This window comes from Anas platyrhynchos, chromosome 1 (genome assembly GCF_047663525.1).
Source record: "Anas platyrhynchos isolate ZD024472 breed Pekin duck chromosome 1, IASCAAS_PekinDuck_T2T, whole genome shotgun sequence".
Taxonomy (NCBI): Eukaryota; Metazoa; Chordata; class Aves; order Anseriformes; family Anatidae; genus Anas; species Anas platyrhynchos.
In genome coordinates, this window is record NC_092587.1 from 40,477,354 (window position 1) to 40,500,709 (window position 23,356).

Consider the following 23,356-nt stretch of genomic DNA (forward strand, 5'->3'; position numbering starts at 1 on the left):
AGCAGAAATAAGCTCAGAATCAGGAGACAGATCCTCCTCCCCTTCAAGCCAACATAAATCAAGAGCAAGTCCACTGGAGCCACTGGCATTGCACTAATATAAGGAGCCAGGAGAAGTGTTTGACGCTTAGGCCTAAAGTGTCTGCAGACATTTTTCAACATCTTCCAAAGGTCCCAGTTTCAGTGTGGTTGCAGCAACAACAGGAACCCATAGTGTAGGTCAGGGAACAGTGGTTTGTTTTATCTCGCCCCTTGGCAGCTCGCCCCTCAGGGCTGTGCAAGGTGGGAGCAATGTCACAGGCCCCAGTAATGTTACAGTTCTGGGAACAGGAGGAAAAAGACACTTACATAAAACCACAGAACTGGCACTTACTTGGGAAGAAAATTAGCCTCATTTATCTCCTCTTACATTCACTCTGACCAGAGGTTCAGGATCTTTGTTATGTTCATTAAATTGCCTGTGCTTTTCAGGCACACAAGGATGCTTTCAGCACAAACTAGTTGTTAGCAGTTAATCGAGATTGTAAAGGGGTGTAGGGTTATTAAATCACATATTGGTTGCCTATTAGTGAGATACAGGAACTGTATCAGCATTAACGAACAGACTAGCAAAATAAGGGAGGTGTTTCCTTCTAGACAATTTACTGTTGTGCAGTAAAATCTTTATTCCATTATCTTTTATTCTAGTCTTTAAATAGAATCATAGAATCATAGAATCATAGAATATCCTGAGTTGGAAGGGACCCTTAAGGATCATCAAGTCCAACTCTTGACACCGCACAGGTCTACCCAAAAGTTCATACCATGTGACTAAGCGCACAGTCCAATCTCTTCTTAAATTCAGTCAGGCTCGGTGCAGTGACCACTTCCCTGGGGAGCCTGTTCCAGTGTGCAACCACTCTCTCTGTGAAGAACCCCCTCCTGATGTCAAGCCTAAACTTCCCCTGCCTCATGAAATATTTTCCAGTTTCCTCCTGAAATATTAAAACCTATTCCAAATTTAACTATTTCAGCTGGTGTTGCAAGTCTGTACCATGTTGCAGTATTTCACATGTATTGCAGATGGGTCTGATTCTCCTACAGGGTTTCTACTAACACACTGCATCTAGAGGGTAAGTCTGTAAACTGCGGGTTTGCAGCCATCATTTTTGAAATTAGAAAGCAACTTCTGAAAAAAAAAAAGTTTTGTGCTCCCCTCCCACCCAAATGCGTAATGTCATCTATTAAATTAAACTGCTGACCCATCCAGGGTGAGAAATACCCAGCCAGAGATGAGGGAAAGGCATAAAGTCTGGCATCTTGCATTCTCCTGCAGGGTGAAAATAAGAACTTTGTTTATCTGGAGAATGGAGGAGTCCCAAGCTCTGACTGTGGCAGATCCTGCTGGCCCTGACTTTCCCTGGGAGGTCCTGCAGTATCAGATTTGGACATCACAGCATTTTTCAATAGGCAAGGCAGGCTTTTGCCCACTCGCCAGCAGAGTCGTTGTGCCCTCCTAGGGGAGCAGGGGAAGGCCCGAGGCTTTTGGAGCTTGAGCTGGTGCTGACTGACACCATGAGAACACAATTCAACTCCTCAGGAGGTCTTGGAGAAAGCTCTTGAAAAATAGACTAAATTTTCATCACGTTTCTGTTGCAGTCAATGAATTTGGAAAGAATCTGGATGATAATTCTTGAGGCCAGAGGGATCTTCTCAGAGGATTACGGTCAGCACGGTGAAGCCCCACTCGCTCTCTCTGCCTAGCTGGCACACAGCTGCTTTGCAGACTTCTCTGTGGCTTTCTGCCTCCAAATGCCACAGCACACACACTTGCAAGAGGTCTCTGGTGTAACCCCTGTGCTGGCAATCAGCCCCAGGGTAACCTCTGTAATTTTCCTCAAGACCTGCCTTTGTTAGATCCTTCCCAAGCGGCACAGTGCCTAGTGGGTGGGTTTTATTGCTCTGGGTCTCCTACTCCATAAGGACGCTCAGTTACCTCTCCCACATTACCCAAATGAGGAGTGGTTAGGCCCTGGGGCTTCGCAGGGGTTTATGGCTGCCCAAGATCAAAGCCGTGTTTGCTGGCAGCATTTAACACCTTCCAGCACCATGGGATTATTTCTGTCTCCCAGCTGGTCCTGGCTGCCCAGCCCAGGCTGTGGAGCAGTAAGACTTCCATCCGCAGTGCCACCACTTTTAATTTTCCCTTTTTATAGAGAACTAAATCAGAGGGCGTTTAATGTTCCCCTCTAATTATTCTTTACTTCAGAAGGGAGTATTAAAAGCACGCCAATGAAGACAGGAACTACTCGAAGCTACAGCCCAAGAAAATTGCAGCCATGGCACTGCTAGAGAAGCTGGAGCTGGGTTGGGGTTTGTTAGCACTCCTCATACCATAATCTTATTAAAATTACAATCTTTCCTGTCAGTGGAAAGGGAAAAGTTAATATTGGTGAAGTCACAGGTCAAAAATAAAACAAACAATATTGAGTGAGCTGCTGAGTTTTCATTTTAGAAATGACTCTCGAGGAACTCAGCCAGTCATAACTCAGGCATCTTGAAGCCGTTTCTTGGTGATGCAGGATGTTAACTCGCATCTCTTTAAATACAGAGGGAACAGGGCAGTAAGGGACTTGCTGAAATCAGCAGTGAAACTGCCACTGATTTTAACAGGCACAAATTTAGTTTTGGGTCAAGCTGTGTCTTGTGTGCATGGTGGAGGTTAAATTCCAACAGATTTAAAGGAAAGGATGCTGAACAGATACCACAGTGTTCACAAATATCAAAGCCTGCAGAGCTCAGGAGGGCCCAGGTGCATGTGACACAGTACGGAGGACTATGATACCCGGTCCCTGTTCAGCTTTTTCATGTCATGGACTTGACAGCGAGGCCACAGGGGAGCATGGCCCTGTCTTCCCTGTGCCATGTGCCTACGCAGGCCTCTGCAGCCTGTAGGCCACAAACTTAACACAGCAGCCCTGCCCCTAGCCACCTCAGCTCATGCAGCCCCACGAGCTAAACTCTTTTTTGGTTTTTTAAAAGCAGTTTGTGGTCAATGAGCATGCACAAGCAGACCATGGCTTTCACCCATGGGACAATGGGCCTGCGTCAGGGCCTGCCTTGCTCCTCAGTGCCTGAGGAGTGCCTGCAGTCAGGCAGGCATTGCTGCCATCCTGTGGAGACCTGGGGCCGAGGGACGGCCGTGGTGCCCTGGGCAGCCCCAAGGTGCTGGTGGTGGGGCAGGATCCCCAGAGGACAGTGCCCAGGCTCATGCCCCTACCCACAGCCCAGTGCCAGGCCCTCCTGCTCCTGGGCAACTCCCAGACACAGGAAAAAAGGGGTTCTGGGGTGACCAAGTGAATGATCGGCCACTTAAATGTCAGGTCCTGTGTCTTCCCAGGTGTCCGCTGTACTGTCACCACTAGGAACAGTACCCACCTTCATCACTGCTGAAAATCTTATATAGGATGAGAAATAGATAACTACATTTCATTGTTTCTTCAGACAAGAAACTGAAGTCTGAACCAAAGCAAAGTTTACAGGTGTTTTCCCATGACAATGAGTTCAAGAGTGCCCTGGTATCACATCTACAACATGAATAATGCTTTTGCTAGACACCTCTGAGAAAATGCTTGCAAAAAAACTTCAACCTGCTGAGAAATGTGGCTTACTGCTGTTATTCCTGACCTTTACGTTGCATAGAAGCGATGCTTTCATGCCAGAAGGCATGTGGGTGACAGGCCCCAGGCACACATTTAGACAACCTGTTACAGCTTTTGAATTACGATATCCTGGCACTGAAATCTCTCCCACGTTATAGAAGCAGAGCTTGGGGTCAGTTTGCACAGTTTTGGGCCCGGGCCTTTCTCCTAGCCACCTCCAGGACTTTGGTAGTTAGTTTATATTGCAGAGGTCCTTGTACTTGCAATAGCTTAAAGGGAATTCTTGTCTGTGCTAAGCATACAAGCTGAATATAAACGCAGGTAGGGTTACTGATTTGCTGTTCAGATTCCACAGTAACTGCTAATTTGAATGCATGGTTGACAGACATTTATTTTAAAGGATGCTCTCCATAGTGACATCACAACCTCAGCCTTGTTTTTAGTTCCATTTTATTCTGTAAAAGTTTAATATTTTGCTAAAAGATAGTATGAAAAAATTCAACTCAGTGTGATTGGAGTAAAGCTATAGGCAAACAGCTAAAAAGATCGCAAGAGAGCAGGAAGAGCAGGACAGTTACAGGCAGCAATAAAATTAATATCTATATTAAACTAGCAGTGCAAAGATACAAACTGGAAGCAGCTTTACATTAAAAATACAGCTTTTTAAATACAGAAATAGCACCAATTTACAAAAGATAATCAGAAATGTAAACGTGGCAGGTAGATTCAAGTATAAGTTACACACTCACCCTCCTTAACAACTGTCTTGAAACCAAAAGGTTTTATAAACCCTGCAGAACATCATGGGCATGCACTTTTTGTGAGTGCAAATACAAATTCTGCTTTTCCAAAGCTACTTTGCTGGTGAATTGTTACTAGTTTAATTTACATTTTCAGCTTTCAGTGAAGGTAAAGATGGGAAATGTAAACTCATTCCCTCATGGCAACCCACCCTTCTGCCTTGCCAGTCTAGTACAGCAGCTCAGGTGCTGCAAGTAGCACTGCTCCCAACATCACCCAAAAGCTTCAGTCGTGCTGCTCCATCAACTCCTTTCAACCTACTCCAGTGAGAATTTTGCATTGACAAAAACAGAATATCATGTAAAATCCCCTTCTTCTCCCAAACCCAAATCAGCTTTCACAACAGCAATCCATCAAACAGCTTTGATTGTGAGGGAGTCAATCCTCAATTCCAGGCCTGCTGTATTTACAGAAACTCAGAAGTGGAAGTAGAAATTGGAAACTGAAGATACATTTTCAGCTCCTGCATTTTCAAGTATAGTTAGGTTAGTTATGACTCAGAGTAACATAACTGACACAAGGAGGCAATTTTTGTGATGATGCTTCAACTGGAGCAGAGAGTGAATACTTATGCCAAATCCTCCTCTCAGCTCCCAGCTGCCATTTCATTAAAAGTTTGCACCATACTAGAGGTGAAGAGAAAAAACAAAGTTTGGAGAATCGATATCCATCATGTCACCCAGAACCCCAGCAGCCTGTTTCCAGACAGAATGGCAACAAATGTATGTTAGCAGAAATGCAGTGGCACCACTGTGCCAGTTACACGTTTCTTTTTCAAAATGAAATTCATTTAAATTGGTGTATAGGAAGAAATAATTCAGAAGCAAAAATTGTAAACTTTCACAACTGTAGTGTAATAATAATAATAAGAAACAAAAACAAAAACTTAAAATTTAGCAGTCTGAATATTTCTCCTTACCACCCCTGAAGTTTCCTATGATAATTCTGCTGTACAGAGTTTCTTTCAATGAGGTCTAACCAGCTCTCCTTATAAGACTGTTATTGGTCTGTTCTAAGATAAGGCCACATTATTCAACTCCCGGTTTCACTAAAATTATTTCTTAAATTCCATTTTAATAACATTTCATTATAAAAATAAAAGTCCTTACCAATTCCCCAGCCCCTCAAACCAGCCCTAGCCTCCCTTAACCAACCAAGTAGCACATCACACAGTGTATTTACCCTTGGAAAACCAGTACCATTCAATGCAAAATTACTGCTCATCAGAGAAGAGCTGACAATGTTGGCCCTGTGTTTGCTGAAAACCTGGAGTAACATGATGTCTACAGCAACACTTTGTCTTCCAGAGGAAACTGCACAAATTTAATGGCATACTGCTACACCAGTGAAAACATACCAAAGCATAAGAGCATTAACTCTTATGTCCTATATTATTAATAGCACCATCCATTATGTGAGGACCCTGAATGTTAAGTGTTATACACGCCCTTTTCTTCCTCCTTATCTTCTCATAAGGAGGATGGATAGTTTTCTCCCATTTCCAAAAATTCATGGCTCCCATTCATTTTCAGCTTCTTTTTATGGTTTAGATAGGTATGTGCCAAAAATAAGATCTCCCTTGTCTTCCAAGTACACTCAAACACACTATTAACTAGTGACAAAATTCCCATAAGTGAACAGCTAGGCACTTCAGTCTATACCCCTTAAGGGTTTACTTAAAATCGACTTAAGTAGGCACTTAGGAGACTTAAGCAGTCTCAGGTTAAACTGAACCTAATCATGTGGTTAATGACTTACAAGTGTTCGTCAGTCATAAAGACTAGAACATATATTTAATGGTAGATGAAATCTTAGCACTGCCCTCCCAGTGGCTTGATGTTCTCAAATTAATTTGTCCAACTGATTTAAGGAATCAGGTTCTGTATTCTTTATATCTACCTTGTACTTTTTGCTCAGATTAGGAGAAAGAAACCCAAGGAACACCGCAGTTCATTAACGTAACTATAAAAACGTTAACATTCACAGTTATTTTGGTCTTAATATTTTTCACATGTATACATTCAATCATGTTGTGTTATTATTAGGTTTTCCTAACCACAAGTGCTGGGCAAATTGTACAACAATCAACTGACATTCAAGTAATCCTACCCTGAGAAAATCTGTTATTCTGAAGCTCCCACTCTAACGTACAAAATAAATAGCAAGAGGCTGTACTGCAGAGGCAGGGTTTGACAGATTGGAACTAAGGACGCAGTTGCTCTTGCAACTGTAGAAGTTTATCAATTTCACCGCAGATTTACTCAGGGTAAGTAGAGTATATGTAAAAAAAAAAAACAAAACAAAAAAACGCTTACCCCAGATAAGTGCTAGACGTCTCACTTAAAACCATGAACAAAGAACCCATGGGGACTCCAAGGAAATCTGTTTGCATCTCCTCACAGCAACAGAGAGTTTTCCAAATTAAAACCACAAATACAATTTGATGCCCACAAGGCTGTGTGAAGCACAGCATCTGAATTCAAATCAGTACTGAGGAACAATTAAGTAAAAAGGTTTTCGCTACCAAGGATGATTTGTGAAGAAGGTTAACAGAATTGGTGGGTGAGAAGATGATGGGGAAGCATGCCAAAAGGGATGACATTTTAACGTGCCCCTCTTGTCAGATAAGAGCTTGTTCTCTTGTAATGGATACAGTGTCCTAGGACAATCTGCCCACCCTTTGCAATGTCTGGGGTTAGTCATTGCTGCTACTAGAGATTTCTAGTCGCCTCTGCACAGAGCTGGCATTTCTGGTCTGGCTGCCTTCACCTTTTTTCCATGCACCAGGATCTCCAAGACTTCCAGGAGTTTTGAAAAATGTCTCATGACGCGCAGGACGAATGCTCTTGGGAGTGACAGGAGTTGACGAAGGCTATTTGTGAAACAAAACAAGAAGTAATTCAGTAATTATCAAAGCCTACATGCAAGCATGCAAAGAGAAGCGAGCTTGTAGACATGCAGCCCTGTACCCAGCTACTATAGGAAACTACGTCACACAATCTTTTCAGAAGCTCCACATGAAAGGCTATGGTCTTTGCCCCTGCTTTTTGTTCTGGGGTTGTCTGCCAGTACATCACTTCTGTGAAGCTGAAAGCCTCTATCTCATTTCCAACTTAAATGTATTCACAGCTAGTTCATACTCATTCATTCTTATGCCAATCTTGGCCTCTAGCTTAAATGGCTCTTTTTCCTCCTTATTGTTTTACTCACTTTTGTTATTTGCTAGCATCAAAACAGATCTAAAATTAATTTTCTAAACCCAGGCCGCTTCTGTTTTAAGTGCCACTCTTCTGTTACCTTTAACGTTGGTATCTGTAATCAGATTGACTCCATTACAAACTTTTTGTAAACTCTAAACAAAATAAACATAAAATAACTGTCATAAAGCTTCCAGAACTACGATTTGTCTCTCCATTAGAAAATAGGAAAACACATCACAGATCAAATTTAAGCTAAAGCAGTGCCAAAATGTCACTTCCAGTAGTTGTGAAGACCCAGGTAACAGCATGACATGACTGCTTTATGTCATCACTGTACCTCAGTTAGTTGAGTCCTTCATTTTTGAATTTCTCATTTATTTACTTAAAAAGTCTATTACCAGGGTAGATTTTTAAAACTGTCATTATAAAAATGATACAGCAAACCCCACGAAAATTGGTGTTTTCCCCCAGTTCTGATCTGATGCTGGCATTAAGTTTCCATTCCTTGGTGAGCAGTGATTAGAACTGGGGTGAGGATCCCCAGCACACTACCACCTGGTTCTAGCCAGTTGACTCCTGAAATATGACAAACAATCCTCCTACAATGTGTTTCTTATAGCTCCTGCATAATAAGCTTACAATGTGTCAAACTGGAAAAAATACTCAAACCTCAGGAAAAACAACCAGCAACTCATTTTTTACCCCTATTTGTGCCAGACTTTTTTTATCTTACAAAGTTCTTGTACATTTTTTAAAACTCACTGCCCTCCAACCAGTACAGGTGGATGTGTACATCACGTGAAAGACACCACGTCCCAGCCTGCCAACCTGCTGCTCTGACACACAGGCACCAGCCTGCAGCACGAGTTGCCTTCAGTGCCGGTGAGCTGGAGCTGCTGCTTCACTGTTATTCAACCACCTTTTGGTCTTACCTGCTGCAGTTTCAGGAGGGTCACTGGATGCCCCATGCACACAGGGGAGTCCAGTTTAACAGTACTGCACGACCTGGCAAGCACAGGACTCAGGTGCACAGCGGGGTGAGCTGCTTGCTGGGGATCCACCGAGGGGGGAGCATTTGGAGTAACCATTGCCGTGGTGCCGATGAGAACGGGTGCCGTCGATGCCAGGCCAGACATGCTGATATTCATGGGGGCAGCAGCTGAGAAGGAGCCATCAGGAACCGGAGAAAGAGGGCTGGGGATCGCAGGAGAACAGACGAGAGGGAAGGAAGCCAAGGCTGCTGATGGCACCATGACACAGGGGATGCTCAGAGAAGGTAACTGGCCTGCAGCCAGCCCAATGGCACCAGGAGCTTGGTTTGGCGAGAAGAGGAAATTAAAATTGCTTAGTCCTAAACCAAAGAGAAACAGCAAGGCATTAGTACAGTTAACAAATATGGAATTAAGCTATTATAACTTCATCTAGAACAGGAAAGAAGGGTGAAAAAAGAAAGAAAGAGGCTGCTCAGGAAGAAAAAACTGGCTGTTCAGTCAACCCCCCTTTTCCTACCTACCTCCATGTCCCCCCCTGCTGCCTGTTCACCATCTCTGCATCTATTTGCTTTCTTCATATTAAGTACCAACTACACCCTTGCTATTTTCTGCTTCTAACTCGAGTTACAAGTAACACCTTGGCTAAAGAAACTCTTCACTAACAGGAATCACATTCTATGCTGTACAAAAGTATATACACTGGGTTTTAACAAGAAAAAGATGCAAATGGAAAAATTCCACAAAGATATACCCCAAAGATGCTCATTTTCCTCAGAAAAGCTGAAATACTGTTTTGAATTATTGACCTTCCAAAACTCCCAAGATCAAGATTTTCTAACTGAGGTCTCTATTCTGTAAACTTCTCCACATAAGTGAAGTCCCGCAGACCCCATTCTGTGACAAAGGAATCAAATAACAATGCAGTAATCATGAAAATCTGCCACACACGTATGCTGTTCCCACAGAATAGTCTTCCATGCCACACGAGCACAGTCACAAATAAGGATGGACATGAAATTCTGTGTTTTCAGTATTTTCAGCTGCTTCCTTCCCATCCCCAATGTGTCCATGAACACTCTCAGTGCCTCAGTCTGTGTGGGATTATCTCACTGATGCACATGACAAGAAAGTATGAAATTCACAGATGACCCCTTAGAGGAATGCTTTTGCACTATTCTGGCTGCCTTTCTGCCAAATCTAGTCTTCCAGCTGCCCCCAGTTTTGAATGCCAGATAGGCTTTTTTTCCCCCCATATAATTCAAGCATAGAAAATCCACATTATTTATCTCTAGTAATGTCTGGGTACCTCAAAAAAAAAAAAAAAAAAAAAAAAGCCTGCACTTTCAGAGAAGCAACAGTTCATACGGAGTCAAGAGAATTCAGAGCTATTAAACTGCCACAGAAAACCACTGACGTTTTTTGTGCCAACTATAGACTTACTGACCTATCTGTAGGTCTCCCTGTTTGAACAGCTAAGTGAACAGATAGAGAGGGCTGAGTACCTCTAGATCTCATGCCTGTCCTTACCAGCAGTAGGCTGAACATAAAGATACTGCGGCAGAAAAGGTTGATTGGCATTTTCTTTAGAGGGGTGCTCTTTTCCTGGAGAAGGTTCATCAGGGTCTTTATTCTTAGGCCGTTTTTCTTGCTCCTGAGAATGTAAAGGGCTCATAGACTTTTTGTCTTCAGTCTCTGGAGCAGCAGGACTTGAGGGGTCAAGATGAAAAGCTTCTAGATGTACAGCAGATGCACAGCTGCTCCCTGGGGTAGAATCTGCCTTGTGCAACTCAGAAGGCTTCTAAGGAAAAATAGAGGTAATGAGGCATCCAAACTGAAATACAAAATGATGTCTCTCATACACCTTCCTCAGCTAAAGAATAAAATGCGTACTTGTGTACAAGAGCAGGGCAAAGCTGATTACCAAGTCACTGCATTAAAGATTTTGTCTGAGGGTTTCAAGAGCAATTTTAGTGATGCCTGACTCCTGTGCCCAGGGCTGCAGTTCACTTTCAGTACTTGGAGACAGTAGTTAAGAAGTACCTGAGGCTTGAGGATTCATTTCTTTCTATTGATAAGGAAAACCATCTGTTTCAGATAGCATATATTCAAGCAGTGATACAACCTTGAGCCTGATACCCGTTTTCAGTAGCTAGAAGAACTGAGACAGAAACACTTCACTTTCATCATGATCTCCTCTCTCACCATTCCGCTGTGGGCAGCACCGGGTGAGAGAGGGATTCAGGATGGAGAGAGAGTAAGGGGAAAGGATTAGTCACGTTTTCTGTAGCTCAGTGGAGCAAGCAATGCTGCTGCTGTCTGGGAAAGCTGAAGCAAACAGGGGAAGATGAATAGTAATAGACACATTGATTTTGTCCCTTCTGCCAGCCTGAAGACAAGGATCAAGGCATTGATCCCCAAGAACAGCTGATCATCCTTTCAGCATGCAAAGCAATCACAATCCATTTTCCCCTCCGAGTGTGAAAATTTCTCCCAATTAATGCCTGTACTTGCTGACACAGCACCCATATAATTGTATTACCACGTGGGAAGTTGCACTTTTATCTGTAACAAGAGCGGTGCAGTGAATTTTCACTTATAAACATGTTGTCTTGGGCAAAGTCTTTCCTCACTAACAGGAAGTGTAAGTGATAACATAATTAACTTCTTTACCTTAGGTACTACAAGTGAGAGAGGGCCATCACCCTGTTCCATGGTCTGCTTTTTAGCAGCTGGCTCTTCATCATCTACAGGCGCAGAGGGCGACATGCACTCGTGGGAGCTGCGTTTCTGGCAGCCAGCTGGAGGGCCAGCACCCTGAGCTTCCATGGGTGAGGCCTTCTCCTCTGTGCTCCTGTTTCCTATGTCTCCTGCTGCAGGCAAGTTCTCCCTCAAGAGGTTTTCCTGAAGACCACCGCACAACATAAAAAGGGATGATGAGGGAAAACACAGGAAGGGCTGGCTGGGGAGCAGAGTAGGTTTTCCATTTTCTGTTTTGGAGGCTGCTGCAGCGGAGGGTTGCAGAGTTTGGTTGCTGACTCCATTTGGCAGCAAGACACCTGGCACATCTGCCTGAACCACAGGGAAAACTGCCTGAGGCAAAGGGTTAACACAAAAATCGGAGTCCCCAGGAACCGTAAGAAGGGAGAGAGGTGACGCTATACTTGGGTTCCTTGCTGAATTTAGTACCGTTTCTGTGGCACAAACTTTGGTCCTAAAACAAAGAAAAAAGAAAAAACATTTAGTACAAAAGTAAACCCATGTATTATCCTCAAAAGCAACTAGGTACATTCTTAAGAGTAAATGTAGAAAATTCACCAGAAAACTCCACTTATTTTACACCATTTACAAGGAGTGTCTTTAAGTGTCTTTTTAAATTATTATTATATCAGGTTATACAGAAGCAGACTCCTCAGTTTCTTGGCAGAACAATAATGCTTTCAGTTGCACTTGACAGGAGAAGAAAAGGTCAAAAGGGAGATATGCCTGGCACCCACAGATGAATTCAAATTAGCACAGGTATAGAGAAAACTAATATGACAAAGAAGTCTTCCACGGAATTGTGATTTGCTCAGCCTACCTAAATACTAGATCAAATGAGGCAGGAATGCCCTACATAAACACACCTGAGACAAAGAACAACTGCTGAAGCTAAAGGACAGTGGTACAAATACATCTAGGTATAAACTGGCCACAAATAAGTTCATGAAGAAAGCTTTTAATTATCAGAGCAATTAAGTTGTTTTATGGTTTGATGGAACAGCAAAGAAACAAATAAACAAAGGAGTTTGAGGTACATCAGTTTATAAATTTGCTTCATTCTACATGAAGACTTTTCGCATGTTAGAATGACTCTCTTGAAAAACAAACAAACAAACAAAACACATCAAAAACAAACAAACAAACCATAGTGAGATGTATTAGAATTAAAACTGAAAATTGCTAGGGTCTCATTATTACTATCTTGGTGCCATTAATGGAATCTAACTAAACATGACAAGCACCAAGCTGTATCTAGACAGAAGTTTGTAAAACTGACTTACCTAGTATCTTCGTCTATTTTCTGCCTACAGACAGTTGCTAGATTTATCATTTTTGAGCAATACTCATCTGAATTCACAATGCAGGCTGAAAGAACAAAGGAGCACTCAGTTAGTAACAAGTAGGTTCACCAAGCATATTTTGATACCGGCCATATAAAATAACTGATCTAATTTTAATTCCCTGGTACATTTTTATAATATCCACTAATCACCTAGAGTCAGAACCTGCAAAGTACTCACAATTCTCAGTCCCACTGGAGGAGTGCTTGACATCATCATTTCCTTTAACAGGGAACTGTGAAAGGCCCTGTAATTGCTTTACCATTTTTACGAGCTTTCCATTAGATAGTTATAGAAGATTTCACTATATTATGAAGCATAACATAAAGCAAGCTTTTGTGTCTAAAGAATCCTTCTTTATCTATACCAAATTTCAACAGAAGAAACCACACTAAAGTTGCAGTTAGTGAAGAACGGAAATGTTTACCAGAAAATAAACTGCTGATTCCAGGCAGTGTCACCCAGATTCATCTCATCTAACTTGATGCACTTGCCTGGAAGATCCAGAACACAAGTCTCATCACCTGGGTAGCGGAACTATTGGCACCTCCCTAGGGTAATTCATATGTATTTTATTAGGCTGTTTCACCCAGAAGAGAGCCTTAAACTGGTGGGCCCACATTTGGGTAGATCCAGCGGGATGTAAGAAAACATGCTTCCTTAGTAGTTACCTTGCCTCTCCTGGCGTGGGCTGCTGGGCTCAGAACTGACCTTCCTTTTGGTCCCTTCACAAGGCTGCATGCCGTTAAATGATGCGTGACGTGTAAACCTTTGCTTTCCAGTAGCACAGATCTGGTACGGGGCACAGGCGCCTCTCTGCTCCCCTGGCAGAGGATCAGATGTTCCATTATGCCCTCTTGGCTCATCTGAAAGAATACAGTTTGGTACAAGAGTCCCTCAAGGAACACAGATCACTATCTAGGCTTCTGCCACATTACCAAACTTTGCCATAAGAGGTAACCATTGCTCTACAGTTCTTACAATTATTCATAACTAGGTAAGGCAATGTAAGAATACCAGCAAGACGTTCAATATCATCGTATCATCGTTCAATATCCCTCAACAGCCTTCGAGCATTAAGTCCAACATGGGCAAATTTTGAGCTGGCAAGCAGTTAAAAACCACAGGGTGGACAACAAATGCCAGATCACTCTTCACACACAGAAAACAACCTTTTATAATTTGGAAGGGAATGTCAAATGAAAAAGAAAAGGGCTATAGGCTTCTAAATTTACCTATCTTTCCAGGGAATTCCACGGGCCCAATCCACTTGAAAGCCGGCTTGCGCCCCCGTTCCTCTGTGACGTGAACTTTCTTTATCAAGCACAAGCTGGTAAGAACATTGGCGATATCATACAGCCTTCGTACCTTTGCTAACAGGAAAGGACAGAAATATTACAGTCACACTTACAATGCACACAGTACACATGTATGTAGTAATTTCATTCCAGAATATCACCACAGCTCTCACAGAGGAGGCGGTAAAATCAAATTGGGATGGACCTGAGCTACCTCCTATAAAGGCTGCCATGCCAGCTCCCACTTCCACCTGCTTGTCACTGCTTCTTATCTTAGCTGCTCATCCCGTTCAGCTAGTCAAGTTTAAGCCAGCCTACCTCATTTTGATGGAAACGGTAAGGGAGGGATTACAAGGGGGCATTACATCACCAGAAAAGGCAGCAGCCTCCATAAAGGGAAAAGACATGCACAGGGGCAAGAGGCTCATGGATGCGCACAGCTGATCACAAGAGGACTTGTATTTACAGTCTTAAAAGTGAAAAACTCTTAGAAAAAGCTGTGACTCCTATAAATAACATGTTTGAGCTTCATAAGGTACCCAAATCCATTATTTAGTCTAAGTCCTTACATCCCTCAGGCATCTGGGGTAGAATTCTAAAACTTAAGTGCTAGTACTTTATTTTTACAAGTTCAAAATTATTTATTAATGCTGAATTTTTCCAAGTTATCCAAGGGATCTAAGCACCAGATCCCATTGAGAACAAACTGTGCTATCCAGCTATGAAAGATTTCCAGAGTGAGAAGTAACACATCTGCAGAGGAAACATCAATTCCATCAAAGAATGCATTTCATTTCAGTAAGTTCTGAAACATCATTCAGAAAGAAAAAGGAAGCAAGGATAAAGTATAAAAAAAAAAAATCAAGTCAGAGACCTGATTTGTCTTCATTCTAATTATCCCCAAGCTAAAACTTGGAGATAATTGTCAAACTGACTCTCCCTCCCTTCCCCCAGTATCTATTTACAGTATCTAGCATTTCTGATTAAGAGACCAAGCCCACATTTCAGCAAAGATCCCAGACCTGCTCTTGCTGCTGTCTACTGGTGTCAGTTCAATGCCCCCATTTTCTTTTCTCACTGACTGATTTGTATCTTAAAAGCCAGCTTACTTTTGAATTTGCTGTGGTCCACTGTATCCTGGGTTTCTTCAATCAATATCTTTGCTGCAATGTCCAGAGTGACTATCTTGGTCTTGGAGACAAGGAACAGCATGACAAACTTTTGGCTCATTATCCGCAACGACTTGTCCTTTCTGCTGTTCGCAGATGCTGCGTTACAAACAACAGCCAAGCCTCTTAGCATATATCATCCAACACAGACAGAAAACTAGTAAGTAGGTTTCTCACACATAAAAGGACTACAGCATTTTCTTGTTGGGAAGCAGAAAGCTTTTGAAAGGCAGCAAATAACCAAGTAATGTAGACCGAAGTCTCCCCTCAAAAGACAGTAAAAATTAGAGGTTACAGAGAAACAGCCTTGACAAAGTCTGACTCCAAAGCTAATTCTGTTATGTTACAGTGTCACTACAGTTTTGTAGCTTCAGTGGACTTAAATGCTATAAATTATACGGGCAGCACGTAAATAGTAGGGAACATGTCACCTTCAGTCACGACAAAGCATTTAGTGCCAGGTATGGGCAGGGAAGAACTGGAGCATCTGGCAGAAGTTCCTGACAGTCCATAGGGGAGAAGGAAAATCTGTCCTGACACCACTGCTAGGCATGACAGCCAGTTCTGTGACCTCTACAGTGATTTCAGCACCGTTTTGCAAACTGTCTATTTTTTTACCATCTAATTTAAAAGCAAAGCAAGGGAGAATGTCACCCAGTGAACTGGAGAAAGAGACCCATGCCTACATAGCACATCACACACATTATTATCTTACCAGAGGTGCAATCTGGTTCTGAAAAGTCAAGTAACGGTCTGTCTTGAGAATCGGGAACAGTTTCCTTTTTCCGCTCTCCAAGCTTATACTCGAAGTCCTGCTCCTTGTGCTGGAAGGTCAGTAGCTCTCCATACTGCAGCTCTCCTGCCTCCTGAAGCGTTTTCAGAGTTTGACTGAGGTTGTGCCGGCCGTGCCAGCAGTACTGGTTCTTGGCCACGCGGCTGACCAGGTGCAAGGACTCCAGGACGTTCACTATGTCATAAATTCGTCTCCGCTCAACTCCTGTTGTAAGTGAGAAAAATAAGAAACATCGATGCTTGCCCAGTTTAATGTGCTCTTTAGCAGCAGCTGAACACAGGCTGTTCAATGTACACTCATAACGTGTCTTTCAGTGTTTTCCTGGACACATTAAATTAAATCCATCCCAATCTGCATGATTAAAGCTGACTTATGTATGACTAACCCCATGGTATGATGTGCTCTACCACTTAGCTGCTAGCCCCGCCGTGACTTTGGCTTACAACATCTGTGCTGTGTTCAGAACCAGCTGCAGTTTGCTCAGCCTCACTCACATCTATTCACACTGCCCTCAGATTTTCAGAGCACTCTGGCCCTTCTTTCCAGAGCTCAGGCATGTACCTGTCTTCAAGCATGTGCATAGAAGTGAGGGCAGGAAAGGCGCTGAGCCTGGCACTAACACAGGGCATATAAAAAAATCTTACTTCTGCAGCAGAAACAAGCCCTCAGTGCCACCTAGGTCTGGGAAAATTGACGAAGTATGGCCAGCTAGGGTTCAGCCTGACCAGTATGAGCAAGGCTGGGGGCTGAACAGGAACAGACTAACTGCTCACTGTCCCGGGTACTTCTTTCCAGCTCTGTTCGAAGCACAGCTATGTTTCCTAACACACTAACCCATGTTACATATGACAAAATATGCTAGTATCAGCATCTACACCTGAAATCCCATCACTATTAACATCAGTTGAGCAGAACAAGCGCTGGCAAAGTGGGAAAGTTTTGAAAGACTTCCCTGCAGAAGGCAAGGCCTTGATGCATCTGTTTAACCAGCTGGGGAATATGGATAACACTTACCAGCTTCAAATGCACATTAGCATAAACAATGCATGAGTGTTTCCAAGTGCACAGAGATTTCAGAGTGAAAAGATACTCCATGAAAACACTGCTACACATATCCTGGTGTCCATCAGACACCAGCAGCACAGTCCTCTTCGTGGCCTTACCACAGCCAGCTTTCCAGTGAACACAGACCTACGCAGTTGCAGCAGCACTATCAACAGTGAATGATTCTGTGGTCGCTGAAGCAAGTGGATGCACACAAGCAAGGAAGTGAAAATCAAATCGAGAAGAACAAAAAAAAATCCCTTTCTTGGAGGTAAGATCCTCAGTACTAAGCTTTAAAGCAAGACTTCTATTTAGGAAAGCAAGGTAATGCCACTCCCAACACAGGACAATGCACTACTCATGGTTAGCTACACAAGGATGGGGTACTAGTATACACGCAAACATACAAAGGAATAACAGCCCCACTTAACAAAAAAATATTACTTTTTAAAGGAATTGTTCAACTATTTACTTGATCTGAATCCTCTTCTATTTTCACTTCCCATTACCAAAGCACGGGAATGGACTTTCTCACCAGAGTTTCAGAGAACATTACACTTCTGTTCTCCTTCTTCCCCAAAAGGACACATTTCATCTTTGTTCATTCTTTTTTGTTACATAACGTTCTAAATATAAATGTTTATTTAGTTTAAGTCCAATTCCATAAAGCCCTTCCTCTCCATGGACCTGGATCCTTTTGTTAGTGCTGTGATCTGAGTCCTCTCTCTCAGGTTTTATTACTTCTCTCAGATAGTTTCAAAAAAAATAAAAAGACCAAAGTTGACAACAGAGCCAACAAATAGGCTCATACATTCTCACCACCTGAACACATTTTCTCATTCTACTTTTTCAGAACTCCTTGTAGCCTCCCTTCACAAGACAGCATTTCAAACTAAGATAACCTTAATGAACCATGAGATCATGGAAGATACAATGTCAGGCGTATTACTAATTCATGAAGTAAACCCAGCTCATTTCCTATACCTACTAGATGGCAATTGTTTCCCTAAATGTTCCATTTTGACGTAATTTGTTGCTTTAGTCCTCCCTTAGGAGAGCTTGTAACTCATAACTCTTTTAGTCTTCAGCAAATTGAAAAAATTAAGAAAGCAGCAGCGTTGGTAGACAGCTGAAGGATTTATCTGTTTAGTAGAAAGCACTGTCAGAAAGCAGATTTCAAAATGGTAGCATTATCAAGACAGACATTAGTCATTATTAGGCATTTCTAGCTCTTGATTAGCATAATTGGAATATCCTCCACACCCAAGGAAAGGCAAACTTTGAAACACACTCGGTAATGGAATTGATGTTTTGAAGGCCATTTTATGGGGTTATCCCAGGTGATCAGTTTTTGCAGTTATACATACCAAGAATTGAAGCCACTTCATCCAGAGAAATAGTAGTTTTTTCTGTTGACAATGGGTAACTTGGATAGCGAGCTAGAAACTTTTGGCACAAGAGTCCTAAGCTTTTCTGTTTTCTGCTGGGCCTCTGCTTTTCAAATTCATCAACCGTGCTGTCATCTACCATATCATACTGTAAAAAAAAAAAAAAAATGTTAACTCTTCAGTACAGAGCTTTAGAGGCAAGGCATAGCCAAGTAAGGTGTATTCCAGATGACATCAATATTCAAGCTCAGACTTTCTAATAAGGAAAACAACATGGTCTTCTTCCAGGCACTTGGGTGACACACACTTTTGCTTGCAAGCTCTTTTTAATCCAGTGTCCAACACATGAGACCTCTACTGAAAAACTCTCACCTGCAAGCTTACGGAATAATGGTTATGCATAAGGAAACAAACCAGTAAGACTAAACACCCACACTGGTAGATGGATAGATCCTACTTGAAGGAGAATTTCTTTTTGAGACAGGAGGAGGAATTTTCCTCAAAAACCTCTTGATCTGATAAATCAGAAAATATAAAAACCATCAAGAGTTCCTGCAGAACCACTTTCAAGGGAGTTTACTGCCCTTCACAGTGGCCCTCTAACTTTAAGGAACTGGGCTGGCTGGGATAGGGAGGGGACAGTGGCTACAAAAGGCACCACCCAGCCTCTGAACATCAAACTTTGTCAAGCTGTTTAACATAAGGCTGGTCTGAAGACGGTCTTTCAGCCCCTGCAGGAGAAAAAACAAAACAAAAAAAATGATACGATGGCAAAAATGTGTGAAGAGGTATGTCTATGACACAAGTTGAAGAAAACAAGGTGATAGACGATGTTTTTGCACTGGCAATTTTTGGACTTTAATTCTATGTCAAAAAAGGGAAAAAAAAAATCTGTCTGGTAAAGAGAAGTTGCGAGTAGTGACAGCTGTTCTAGCCCATATTTCCATGCTTAAGAGGTCTTAGTTGTCCTTTGCTGATTAAGTGATTTTATTGCTCTGATTGAATTCTTTGAGTTTTCTATGGTATAGAATTAGCAGTATTCCTTATGTGCTTTATAGTTTATACACTTTTACAGCAACACTTCCACATCTCTTCTAAGTTACTGTTTATGTTCAGAAACTTATTAATTGTAGGTTTTATTATCTAGAAAACACGGGAACTCTTTATAGTAGCCACCCTGAAAATGCTGCCTGACCTCTGTGGGCACTTCTGTTATGTTCTGGCTTGGATCAGTAATACGATCAGTATTACTTGGATCAGTAATACGATTAACTTTTAACATCAACCATTTCTACTTATTTGAAGCTGTGTTAGGAATTATCTTCAGAGAACTGTTTGCTGCTCTGTGACTTACCTAAATTGGAGAGATCTCCAGACTATATTCACCATAGACGCTGTAAAATCTGTATTTATAGCATGACCTGTACCTATCAAATGATGTTTCTCAGAAGGAGCACCCCAGAACTATCTTCCTCTCACTGAAATACCCAGTGAAGGATATTTTGTAAGAAGTTATCCAGGAGATGAAAGTCGTTGAGGGGGAAAAAAAAAAGGTGGAAGAAAACTAATGACCCTTATCATCACCCAACATCGTCTCCATGGATGCACTTCCTCAAGCAAGGACAGAGATCAGCCCCACCACTACTTGAGTCCTGGCATGTACAAATCTTCCTAAGAGTTGTCCATAACTGTTAGTTTGGGGCTGGAGTAAAAATATGGGAAGTGACTTTAACAGACCAGTCTGCTGGGACTTGTCCACTATTGTGAATAAGGCATAAGACTGCAAAAGCATTTTGAAAAATATGCCTGCACCAGAGTCTGATTGCTTCTGGAAATGGTAGTAGAGTAGACAAGCACGGTGTCTGTTTAAAAGTGGTCTGGCAGTTTTCCTTCTAAGTTTTTTGGAAAATAGCTTCAGGAGCTGTGCTGTTTCCCCACCTGAAGCTCTGCTTCCTTCACTGTCCTCTCAGATCAATTCATCATCAGGCTCTTGAGTGGTCTCAAGTCAATTACCACCAAGACAGCCACTTTTCATCTTTGAAGTTCATACTGGTCAGCTAGTGTTGTATAAGCATCTGCCTTTGGGAATGATTTAAAATACTGCAATTTCCTACACGGAGCAAAGGACCACTTGCAAGAAAAACAAGGCAGAATCAAAGGAAGGTCAGAGCTGCGACTGAACATAAGGTAACTGTTCTGAGTCTCACCTGTAATGAATCAGATATGTCGTTCTGCTCACTGTTTTCTATAGGTCTGAAGAGCTCTTTCTTCTTTTCCCTGTCCCTCATGTCGGGGCTAGCAGCACTAACAAGCATCTTCAGGTTAGCAGTGGGGGTCCAGGGGTCAGGCTGAGGTCTGTCAATGAGCTTAACAGGTGTAATTGGATTTCTTTCCGGGGTGCAGCCTTTCTGCTTTGATAAATCAACTGGTTCATTCTTAATGGGAGTCTTTGGGGCCATCCTGGATCGATCAAATATGTTTTCCTATTAAAAACAAAATGTTGTTTAGGCACAACAGGAAAGAAAACAGTCCAACAATCAATTTCATTTGCTCTTACAGAGGTAATCTTAGTGACTCATGCCTTGGCACTCAGAGCTATATTTAGCACAGTTCTTCTGCCTTTATCAGAAGCAGTGAAATAGTCTATATGCTCGCGTACTTGGAGACGGTGTGTATGAGATACTGCTGTGAATTACAGAAGCTGAGGTCAATCAGTCAAACTTTTAAATTCTGACTGTTATTACAAGACAGCACTGCCCGAGAACATAAATCACCAAACTGGATTGAATCTGAAAGAACGCTTTGGTCACGTCACGCTTGGCAAGAAGACACCGTGTTCTGCTTGAGAAGTCCCCGGTGAAAAGCCATGCTGGGAATAGAGCTTGGACCATCACAAGACATCAAGCTAAAATGAAGTTAACTTCCTGCGTAAACGAAGCAAGCTTTGTGTCTGCACTATCTGCTGCTCAAAACAACGAAGGAAAATCTCCATAACAGTATTCTTTGACTACAGCTAGGACTGGGAGGAAAATCTTAATTCATAAGCTGATTTTTATCATTCCTTGAATGAAGTTCAACTCCCTCCAGTCTCCAGCTGCAGTCCAACTTTTTTCACCTTTGGGTCTAACAGGAAGGCAGTCATTTCACCCCCCCTTCTTGCTGCAAGAACTCCCACTTTGACCAACAACTAATCTAAAGGAACTAATTCAGGAAAGCATCAGTGGTATCCTGCAGCTGAGAGATCAGTTTTTGAGCAACAGGAGATCCTACTTCACTCTAGCCTGTTAGTGCAAACAGTTCATGAAGTCTAAAGGGTCGAAGAAGACAGAAGGACGTGCTGGTTTTCTTTGCAGGATGCAGGAAGTATGCTGGAGCTGGCACAGCGCAGGACTTCCAGAAGTGTCCACGCAGAAAGCAGCACATCTCCTTCTTGCCCTTGGGAGCACATCCAGCTCTTACAGTCCCATTATTGCTTGCTTCTACTTACCACCCTACGAACAGGACACTTGTTCTGAGTTGAGCTTTAAAAGTCTAACATGCTAACTTTGAGGGTGGGTACTGTCACTGCTCTATTTTGTACTGCAGCAGATCCAATTCTGAAATGGAATATTGCCTGAAATAGATACATTAAGTTACTGTAAGTAAGCTTGCTGTAAGAACTTTTTGGTGTTTTGCTGTTTATTTGGAACAATTCAGCTATCACCAGTGGATACAGACATCCCAACAGGTGATTCCACCTCTCATTTGATCAGGTGCAGCCTAGCTGGAAAGCAGAGGAGTTTTAGCAGGAACTGCGGCTGGCTTTCACTAGCAGCAGCCTGGCAGCGCTCAAACTGGGCACCAACTTGGTTTCCGAAAGCATCTTGTTCTGAGCCCTGGTATAATTTCTGCATACGCTCACCTATGAATAACCCAGAGGGATGTAACAAGCACCTTCTTTTACAATGAGCAGCAGCCAGCTGTATGGTGCTACGCTGCGACAAATAGGGGTCAATTCGGAGGCCACGGTACCCCTTGGGATCCCATGGGTATCCTTGGGATCCCATAGCATTGGCATGCGATTTATCCTTGCAATTGCACACTGGGCAGAGGAGAAACCACACTTACCCTGCAGTGGCGATGAGCCACCTTGCCCCCAGCTTCTGATCCCTGGGCTGGTTTTTGGGGGTGCAGGGGGCTCAGCCCCGCGTCCCCCACCCCAAACTCCCCCCTCCGCGCGGGGAGCACACGAAGAAGCGGCGGGGAGCGCGGGAGCTGCCGCCGCCCGCTGCCAGCCTCCCGCACCGCGTCCCCCAGCCCGGCGAGCGGCACCTTCCCCTCTCCCCCGTCCTGGCTCCCCCGGGGGGCACCTTCCCCCCCCCCCCCCCCTCCATCCCCAGCAGGGCTCCCCGCTCACCTTCTGCGCCTCCTCGGGCTCCGCGCGGCCCCTCCTGCCCTGCCGGCCGGCCGGCAGCTCCCGCAGGCTGAGGCCGCCGGGCTCCATGGGCGCGGAGCGGAGCCGTGCCCGGAGCCGTGCCCGCGGTGCCGCCCGCCCGCCGCTCCCGCCAGGCGCCCCGGCCCCGCGCTGGCGCCCTCCAGCCCGGCTCGTACGATCCGGCCAATCAGGCGCGGCCCGCCGGGGAGCCCCGGCCGCGCCAACGGCCAATCAGCGCGCGGGCGGGCGGCGCGCGCCAGCGCGGGACGAGGCTCCCGCCCGCGCCGCGCCTCTGCTGCGCGCGGGAGCCGCCGGCTCCAACCCCCCCCCCCCTCCATCCTGCACCCCCCCCCCCCCCGCTCCCGCGCGGAGCCTCCCGACCGGCACCGCCTGTCCCGACACGTCCCGACACGGCACGGCCCGGGCGGCGGGAGCGAGGGCGGGATGCTGCCTGGGAGCCCGGCTCGCAGCTCACCCCCCTGCCCCGTCCTTGCCCTGCTGGCCGCGGGAAGGGCTC

The 23,356-nt window shown here is 43.8% G+C and overlaps 1 protein-coding gene across 2 annotated transcripts; it reads right to left on the reverse strand.

Annotated features, from left to right (window-relative positions):
* Positions 1 to 4,023: 4,023 nt before the first annotated feature.
* Positions 4,024 to 23,013, reverse strand: E2F7 (E2F transcription factor 7). Of its 2 annotated transcripts, none has more exons than XM_027454637.3 (12): positions 22,822 to 23,013; positions 20,633 to 20,908; positions 18,405 to 18,573; positions 15,916 to 16,197; positions 15,141 to 15,299; positions 13,969 to 14,106; positions 13,405 to 13,599; positions 12,674 to 12,758; positions 11,304 to 11,844; positions 10,161 to 10,428; positions 8,574 to 8,992; positions 4,024 to 7,313 (listed from the first exon to the last, which is right to left on the reverse strand). In XM_027454637.3, the coding sequence occupies exons 1-12, from the start codon at positions 22,906 to 22,908 to the stop codon at positions 7,137 to 7,139; spliced, it is 2,796 nt and encodes a 931-aa protein (XP_027310438.1). In that variant the 5' UTR covers positions 22,909 to 23,013; the 3' UTR covers positions 4,024 to 7,136. The 2 variants fall into 2 exon arrangements, with proteins under 2 accessions (XP_027310438.1, XP_027310427.1); XM_027454626.3 differs by having other exon boundaries at positions 4,025 to 7,313; positions 10,161 to 10,431.
* Positions 23,014 to 23,356: the final 343 nt, after the last annotated feature.

Excerpts from the sequence above, each read along its gene's own strand:
- E2F7 (XM_027454626.3), bottom strand. The coding sequence starts at position 22,908 with ATGGAGCCCGGCGGCCTCAGCCTGCGGGAGCTGCCGGCCGGCCGGCAG. Across the intron at positions 20,909-22,821 it reads AGCCCGAGGAGGCGCAGAAG|GAAAACATATTTGATCGATC; the intron begins GTGAGCGGGGAG and ends TGTTTTTAATAG. Across the intron at positions 11,845-12,673 it reads AAAATAGACGAAGATACTAG|GACCAAAGTTTGTGCCACAG; the intron begins GTAAGTCAGTTT and ends TCTTTGTTTTAG.